Source organism: Lupinus angustifolius, chromosome LG16 (genome assembly GCF_001865875.1).
Source record: "Lupinus angustifolius cultivar Tanjil chromosome LG16, LupAngTanjil_v1.0, whole genome shotgun sequence".
NCBI classification, from domain to species: domain Eukaryota; kingdom Viridiplantae; phylum Streptophyta; class Magnoliopsida; order Fabales; family Fabaceae; genus Lupinus; species Lupinus angustifolius.
Genome location: NC_032024.1, coordinates 4,407,648 through 4,416,929, shown reverse-complemented (window position 1 = coordinate 4,416,929; position 9,282 = coordinate 4,407,648). Strand labels below are relative to the sequence as shown.

Genomic DNA, 9,282 nt, shown 5'->3' with positions numbered 1-9,282 from the left:
TAAAATAAAACAAAATAATACAAATGTCATACTTTTAATGGCGGCCGGAGGAGATAAATTATATCCTACCTAGTATGAGGAAGATATATTATTCTCTTATAAAAAACTTTTATATCGTGAATGTATACTTATTTTTTCTCTTAATTATACAAAAAAAAAAAAAAAGATAGGGTGAGGTGGTAAGGAAGTTGCAGATAAGGGATTAAGGTTCAGATTGATGGATAGTATAATAACAATGCCTATTGAAACATCTTGATCAAAAGACTAAAAATATATTACAGTGATTATATTGAAGTTTCTTATTGCAATTCTATACATCACTCACCAAAAAAAAAAACTGAATAGGTTGAATGACTTTGCAAATAAAAGCTTTGAGGCGTGGTATTTGAAGAATTATCATTCAAATATCATATATGAAAAATCGAGAAATTTCTACAATTTCAGTGATTTTGGAGTTTGCACTTTTCTCCTACATTTCCATTGACTAAGATGTAATGATGTTATGTATAAACATCACCTATCACAATCAAGAATAATCCTTTTTATCGCATGCTGCTACACAAACCTAGTTGTTAATGTGCTATGGTTTAGTAAACTTTAAATTCTAGACTTTTTTGTGGGAAAAAATGGGATTTTTGGTCCTTCACAACTAGTTTGTTAAACTGCATTGTCTACTAACATAACTCTTATGCTAACATTGCTACTTTGTATTATTATTACAAAAGGTGAATCATGCTACTTTGTACATTGTAGGGAGTGAGAAAATTGAACCCCCTTTTGTATTTCTTTTATGACATGACCTCTAGTGCCTCTCTTGTTTGTCCAAGTACATTGAAGACTGTTGCTGCTATGTGAAATGGTGTAAGACCAGCTTCCGATAATTGATATTCAGATGATCCATGCTCAATATAACAATCCGGAAGAACCATTGGCCTCCACTGCAGTTATGATATGAATCGAGTCATTAGCATTCGGTGATTAGTTAAATGTCCGCAGAAATTTCGTAGATGTGTATATTCTAGTGCAGAAGAAATGAAAGTTTTCTAGGCCAAATCGGATTCATACCTTTAATTTTCCATCAAGAAGGCCATCAAGGGCCATGAACTGAGAGACATGAGACCCAAATCCTCCTATTGATCCTTCTTCTACAGTGATCAAAACCTCATGTGAGTTTGCGAGGCTGCGAATGAGGGAAGTATCCAACGGCTTGCAAAAACGTGCATCAGCTACTGTTGCATTCAAGCCGTGGCGTTTCAATAAGGAAGCAGCAGCTAAACAGTTCTGAACAGCTGTTCCGTAGCCCAAAAGGGCCACTCTTTCCCCTTCAATCAAGATCCTACCCTTTCCGATCTGTTAAAATGTCAAAACGCAAATGTAATTTTGGTTTTCATGACAATTCCTAAGTATATCTATAGGGCTAGGAAGCACAGATACACAGATGGATAAAACACGGTCATACATTGATACGGAAAATATACCTATAGACAAAAAAGAATCTAAGAATATCATAATGATACGACAAACATTTTGAAGTATTATTAGTGCTTCCTAGCTACAAAATTATGCATGTGGGAATAACACTAACTTACCTCGAGAGGAATGCCTTTATTCCCTGGTGGTAGTTCAACACCAATCCCATTTCCCCTTGGATATCGGAAACAACTTGGTCGATCATTAATGGCAGCTGCAGTAGCAACCATGTGGACAAGCTCAGCCTCATCAGAAGGAGCCATCACCACCATGTTCGGTAGGGATGCCATAAAAGTGACATCAAAAGAACCGCTGTGTGTCGGACCATCAGCTCCAACCAATCCAGCTCTATCCAATGCAAATCTTACAGGCAACTTCTGCAAATCCACATCATGCACCACCTATAGAGCATAGATTACAAAGTTAGTGCTATAAACTGAAAATGTTACATTATCATTAACCGAAATATTATACAATGATGAAGAGATAGAGAGAACTGTTGTAGTACCTGATCATAAGCTCTCTGCATGAACGATGAGTAAATTGCACAGAAAGGCTTAAGACCTTCACAAGCTAGACCAGCTGCAAATGTGACAGCATGCTGTTCTGCTATCCCAACATCAAAGCATCTTTTTGGGAAGCGCCGATGGAAAATATTCATGCCAGTACCACCTCCCATTGCAGCATGGATTCCAACAATGTCGTTGTCAACTTCAGCTTCTGCAACCAAAGCCTCAGCAAAGTATGTTGTATAGGCCTGTGTGGTGGCTTTGGCTTTGAATTGTTTTCCAGTTGCTGGATCAAACTTGGCAACCCCTGTGAAATAAAACCAAATCACAGATCTGAGATGAATATATCAACTCGAAGATTTTATGTAACTAAGCTTGTTTTCTATAAAAATAAATACATAGATAGAACTCTTCAATTATTTTTATAGCTGATTAATTGTACTTTTCTCAATGCATGGTGATTGACGGCAATTGTTCAAAGTGACATGTTAAGATTCTATATCTGTAATGACTCATAGGTCTCTTTGGAATGACCAAATCTTGATAAATTTATTTTGTAAATCATGTTGATGAAAGTCTAGATATTATTAATGTCTTTTACCATGGTACTTGTCTGATGCCTTTTCTGCGTACGGGTATCCACGGCCTTTTTCAGTGATGACATGGATCAGAACAGGACCAGATGTTTTAGTACTTTTAACTTCTTTGAGAATGGTAACAAGATCATCTATGTTATGACCATCAACAGGACCAATGTAGTAAAGTCCAAGCTCTTCAAATAGTGTTGATCCGGAACCGCTGATCATGCCACGAGCATATTCATCAACTTTTGCAGCTATCTCATGCATCGGGCCACCAATTTGCTTCGTCACTCCCTGCCAAAATCACATTTAGTACATAATCAGTTACACCAAGACTCTGCAGCTGCACAAGTTCTTCATTGAAAAACATGTGAATTGTATATTTGTATTGCTCACCTTGGCAACCTCCCTCAGTTCTCTGAGAGGTCTGTTTGATTGTAACCTACTGAGAGCGCTACTCAAAGCGCCTACAGGTGGCATGGGCCCATCAAGAGTAGCGGTTGGTAGCGAGACCTGTTTGTTGTCATTTAGAATAACAATCATGTCGGAATCAAGATATCCAGCATTGTTCATGGCTTCATAAGCTTGCCCAGCTGTCATCGCACCATCGCCGATAATAGTAACTACTTTGTTCTTTTCTCCCTTCAGATCTCTCCCAACAGCCATTCCTGTTTGTTCAAAAAATATCAATTGTTCAAGCCAAATCACTTATATCCTATCGTGCTTGACCATCAAGCAATGTTATAACTAAAAAGTGGAAGGAATAGAGCTCATGCAATAATTTACTTAACCGAAGTTATGTCTAAAGTCTAAACTATGGCCAGAAAATTCCATGTTGAAAATCAGTAGCAAGGAGAAGAATTACCCAGCCCTGCTGATATAGTTGTTGAGCTGTGACCAGTGCCAAAACAATCATATTCACTCTCAGCACGTTTCGTAAACCCAGACAATCCATTTGTCTGCCTTATGGTATGCATCCTATTCCTTCTACCGGTGAGTATCTTATGTGGGTAAGACTGCAAAATTCATACAAGATTGTACAATTGAGACCAAATTCCATCATGAAACCGAAGTACTATAACTACCAAAGAAGATAACACCCAACCTGATGACCAACATCCCACAAGATTTTGTCCTTCGGAGCATTGAAAACATAGTGGAGGGCAACAGTGAGTTCTACAACGCCAAGGCTTGATCCTAGATGACCACCGGTTTTAGAAACATTGAAAATAACATCCGAACGCACCTCATCCGCCAGTTGTCTCAGCTCCTGCATCACAAATGTTTTGGTTAAAAAAGGGCGGCCTAGTTGGCTTTCCACTAGTGGAATCCGGGAAAGGTAAACGCATGCAGCTTTACCCTCACAATTAAAGAGTCAGCTTTACTGTTACGCCGAGACTCAACCTCTATCATCGATGTTTTGGTTATATTAATAAAAAAATTCCACATAACTACGATACTTTTCCTTCTTGCGCATAAAGCACGGATATTGATACAACCAATATAGATATGGAACACAGAGACGAAAATTATCTATAAAATACCTATCAGATACTAGTACAACAACCACAAATGCACAATAAGCAACATGGTAAGTTGTAAGTCTTTAAGTTATTGTACCTTTGTAGAGAGGTTTTTCATATGAATTGGATAGTTTATAGTGTCAAGTAGTGGAGTCGGTGGTCTTTCTGAATGATACCTCCCAGTCTCTGATAGTGATGCACTAACCCCACATGGCCTTTTCCTTACCTATATGGATTCAGAACAACACAACCATTTCTTTCAGAAAATTCCATCTCAATTTTCAGAATTGAAAATAACTAAACAAAACAAAAATAAAAAGAAGACAAATAAAGCTGATATGAGTCAAAGTCTAAAACCAGAAAAATATAATTTTGTAGCAAGAAATAAACAAGCAATAGATATAGCAGAATTGAGTTCAAATTTCAAAGTTATAATCTTTTCACCCATTTCCTTCATGGGTATTCATTCATACACATAATTGAATAGAGTTCTAATGAAATATATGAATAAAACATCTCCTAACCTGGTTGAACCTATGTTGGTATTGGAAACCACCCCATTGAGATTGAGAAACAAGAGCAATTGATCTTCTAGAATCAGAAAAAAATGCTAATTGATTCACATGAACAGGAAATGAGAATGCACAGAGAGCCATAGCAATAAACAACAGAATCACTCAGAGCTAAAGAAACTCAATGAAACATGCACAAACTAGATATAAATATAAGAAACTATGGTGAATGATTTTGTTACTTTATATAATTCACATACACTATAGTAAGTGGTAGGTAATGAAATGAATAATGAATATGAATAATGGAGTTTGGCAATGAAAAAATGTAAGGGGAATGAAAGTGGTCTTGGTTGAGAAGTGGCATATTTTTGTTTGATGTATGTGACAATGTATGTGTCTGTGTTTGTGTTTGAGTGGAGGTGCTTGCTTCACTTATTGGGACACGTCACTGGAAATCACTAACGGATAGATTAACAGATAAACCAATATTCTTTTTTATATATAAAAGAATAAACACATATCTTGATGGATCAAAAAATTTGTGTGACATTTTGTTCATGAAAAGTTGGAAAATACAACATGGCCTGTCAAATGAATTATTTTTAGTATTTTTTTGTGATATTTTAGTTTTTATTGAAGATTATTTTGATCGATATTTGTACTCTTTGAACATTAATTTGGATTTTTTATATTTTAAGAATAAAATTTGTAAGCAAGAAAATTATTAAGCACTAAAAGTGAATATTTATTCTATATAAAAAAATAGAAGATATATACTTGGACACTCACCAATATTAGGGTAAGGCAAAAATAGTACATGGATTGTTACATGTCAAATATTAGATTATTACATTGATATTGAAATTTAAACTGATAATTTTAGAGAAGAATAAGTATTTTTTACTCACCTAATCAAAGGAGAGGAAATTAAAACATAATATGTAAGAGTTTTATACACTATTTATTATTTATCATTTATTTTCAATCATGATTAACTTTCCAGAAAAGTAAATAAATAGTGAACGATATAATGATTATGTATAAATCTTTAGACTGACAATACATTATTATTATACTCATCTTATTATCATTAAGAGTATACTATCTATATAAAGTCAATGTCAAAATTTATATTTTATACATAATTTCTACTAATCATTTTTTACATTACCTATATTATAAAATTAATGACAACCAAATATATAAATGGCTAATGATAGAATAACAATTTTAGGATAAGACCTCATTCATTTCATGGCCTGTTTTTTGCAAATGTGGTTATTAGTTATAGTCAGGTCATTCACGTGATATGCATATTTCATTCTGATAATAGTGTCCTATGTTTTCTTTGTCTTCATTTCTGATGTGATGCCATTGTATCCCATCTACATATTCTTTTATCATCACTATATATCGTTATTAATTATGGTTAGTCTTATATTAAAACATTATATAAATTTTCAGTGCAAGCTGAAAGAGTTGAGAATAAAACATTGAAAAACAAAATTATAATATTTTCTTTTTTTAACCTTTTATTCTTATGGTTAGGAATGGATTTAAAAAAATTCTATACTACATAATGATAGCTTAAAGCAGGCCTTAACCCACTGGTGTAAAATTCAAATGGTGTCTACAATGTTACGGTAAAAAATTACATTTTTAATGATAAAGTTATCGATAAATAAAAGGTTGCTAGAAAGCTTTGAAAGATAAAGTATATAATTCAAATATAGAGGGGAGTCAAGGCAATACTAACCTTATTGTTCGAATAGAACTTCAATATGTGACTACAATTTCTAGGTTAAGAATAACCTAATTAAGGAAGTGAGTAAACTTTTACAGAATTTCTTAATTGATATAAAATATTCTAATTGATATTATAAAATCAGAATATTAGTCATGAACATATTTTCTAATAATAAAGTGAATTTCCTCCTATTATGATGCTTATTTGGAAAAATGGAGATAAGGATATGATTTATTTCAAACAATGTTACCTTAGATATGATTAGTTTACTTGACATGAAAATAAATTTTATTCCATAGAGTACTATGTGTTATAAAAAAGCCACAACATTAAGGACCACCAAAACTGCTGAACCAAAGCCATCCATGTGACTATTTGGTTGGATAGAGATCATTTGTTTCTAACGGTGTTTCATTATCTGTCTCAAACCAATCATATATTGACACGTGGATAAAAGAAAAAAAATTAAAAACAAAAAGTAATAAAATGGAGGATTCTGATTAGATTGGAATATGAAGTGAGACACGATTTAGGACAGGTAATATCTATCCCACAAAATAGTGGCATGCATGGCTTTGGTTCAGCAGTCTTGGTGGTCCTTAATGTTGTGGCTTTTTTATAACACATAGTCCTCTATGGAATAAAATTTATTTTCATGTCAAAAAAAAAATATAATTAGAAGTGGGTGATATTGAAGCGTAGAGTTTTGAGTTTATGGTTATCACTATGTATATGATTTATTAAATTAAAGTTGTTTAATAAAATTAAATGAGAAATTAACTGATATTTATTAAATGACTAAAAATAAATACAACATTTATTTATTATTTATTTAGTTATATATTAATTAATGTATCATTATTAATTGAACTAAATAAAATAGTAAATAATTATTAGTAATCTTGTAAATTTATTGGTAATTTTATAATTATTTATCAATCTTTTCTACTTATAAAAGTTTTTACTAATCTTTTTTTTGTATCATATAGTTAAGAAACTAATATCTTTTAAAATTGATGATTCAATAAAGTATTATACTAGTAGATTAACAATTTGTTAATATTTAATGTTAAATTGACAAGATGTCCTCCATCAAGATTGCAAGTTGTACAGGTGTAGAATGTTGGGTTGCTAAAGGTTAAGGATCATCACCAACATTAACAAATATCATTGTATAATTAATGAGTGTTGGTTTAAGTGATATATGTTTAATTTTCCTTAAGCAAAATATCGGGTTCGAATCTTATAAATGGAAAAAATACACATTGAGAGAATTAACTCCACATATTTGTGAAGGTTTCCAGCTCAAACATGAAGTAACAATGTGCAAATCTTAAAATGGGATTGAAATATATGATCTGACGTGCCTTTAATTGCATATACATTGTTTTTAAGAAAAGGAAAATGCTTTAAAACTTGTTAGTTGTAAGTCAATACGTTGAGGGCATGATGTTACCCATGAAGTTTGAACCATCACATAATAGCCCTCAACTTATGGTTTTTGTCTGCCACGCTACAATGTACATACTCACTTTTTCATTCCAATCTCTTACACTAATATGTTTTTAAATTGTATACTACTAACTACAATACTATATATTTTAGAGTCCTCAAAATTGTGGTAAACACAACTATGATCTAAAACATTTTATATATGTAGGAGAACATCCACTTGATGAAGTTAAAAAATATATTTTACAACTTATTTATTAATTTTATGAAAATCTAATGGTTCGAATTTATAAACTAATTTAAATAACATAATTATTAGATCTTTATAGAATAGAGATTAAGATATAGTCATGTAGAATAAGTTTTTTTAACTTACTCCTAAAGTAAATATACTTATATATATATACACGTGAAATGACATATTTTATATAACATAAACTTACAAGTTTTCCTATATCACAATAAAGGTGACATGTATTACAAAATATATCTTTACATTTAAAGTATATTTTATAGCATTGAAAATTTTGTAAAATTATTTTATAAGAGATATATTATTATTATTATGTATACATATTCACATTGACTAGAGATAAGTAGACAAAAAAATTTAGGACAAATGATTATTGTTCTTTTGGATGATATCCAAGTTTTTTCTAGTTCTTCACATGCTTTTTCATTTCTTATGGATATTTTTTGGTACTATTAAATGTATCCACTTACCTATTAGGTAAGGAGCTAATTCTTTTTTGGGTTCATGGTTGTCCCTCCTAACAAGTGTCAATTCCTGTGAGCGACATTTATTCGAAGGAGCAACCACGAACCCCGAAATGAATTAGTTTCTTACCCAATAAGTGAAGGGATACTATTAGTATTGTCAAACAAATACCCACGAGAAATGGAAAAGCACTTGAAGAGAAGGAAAAAACTTGGACATCATCCAAAAGAACAATAGTCATTTGTCCTAAGAAAAATTTGTGTATATATCCCTAGTCAATCAAACTTCATAAAATAATATGAAAATATTAATTTTTCTTTTAATTAAATAATATTTTTTAATTGGGTGTAACATATGATCCTAGTCACGTCCAAAACTCTCCCATACAATTCATTTCTTAATAAAACCAATAAAAAACAGACACAAACCATGCATGCTTACCGGTCACATCACCCATTTTCAAACATTTCATGATCGAAAGAGAGAGAAAACACTTCATTGTTCATTTTTTCTTCTTTCCCACCTTATGAAACTCTAATACATCATGAGTCTTAATCGAACCATAGCCATCAAATTAATAGAGACTTTGTCCTCCAAATATTTCCATACCAATTCACTTTATGAACGATATTATTTAAATTAATAGATTCATACAATGTTTTTTTATAAATATAAATAAATAGGATTTCATAATAATTTATCACTTTATTCTTTATCTATTTATAAAAATATTATATAACCATCTTTCATTTGGATTTAGATTTTTT

General features: G+C 31.8%; 1 protein-coding gene across 1 annotated transcript; it reads right to left on the bottom strand.

Annotated features, from left to right (window-relative positions):
• On the bottom strand, positions 557-4,980 carry LOC109329980 (probable 1-deoxy-D-xylulose-5-phosphate synthase, chloroplastic). Its single transcript, XM_019563914.1, has 10 exons — positions 4,608-4,980; positions 4,181-4,309; positions 3,666-3,830; positions 3,426-3,576; positions 2,957-3,228; positions 2,581-2,854; positions 1,979-2,286; positions 1,590-1,871; positions 1,066-1,350; positions 557-938 (listed from the first exon to the last, which is right to left on the bottom strand). Exons 1-10 carry the CDS (start codon positions 4,737-4,739, stop codon positions 789-791), a joined length of 2,148 nt encoding a protein of 715 aa, XP_019419459.1. The 5' UTR covers positions 4,740-4,980; the 3' UTR covers positions 557-788.

Bases quoted from the DNA above. Each gene is read 5' to 3' on its own strand.
- LOC109329980 (XM_019563914.1), bottom strand. From the start codon at position 4,739: ATGGCTCTCTGTGCATTCTCATTTCCTGTTCATGTGAATCAATTAGCA. The intron at 3,229-3,425 runs GTAATTCTTCTC...TTGAACAAACAG, and splicing joins AACTATATCAGCAGGGCTGG to GAATGGCTGTTGGGAGAGAT. The intron at 1,351-1,589 runs GTAAGTTAGTGT...ACATTTTAACAG, and splicing joins ATAAAGGCATTCCTCTCGAG to ATCGGAAAGGGTAGGATCTT.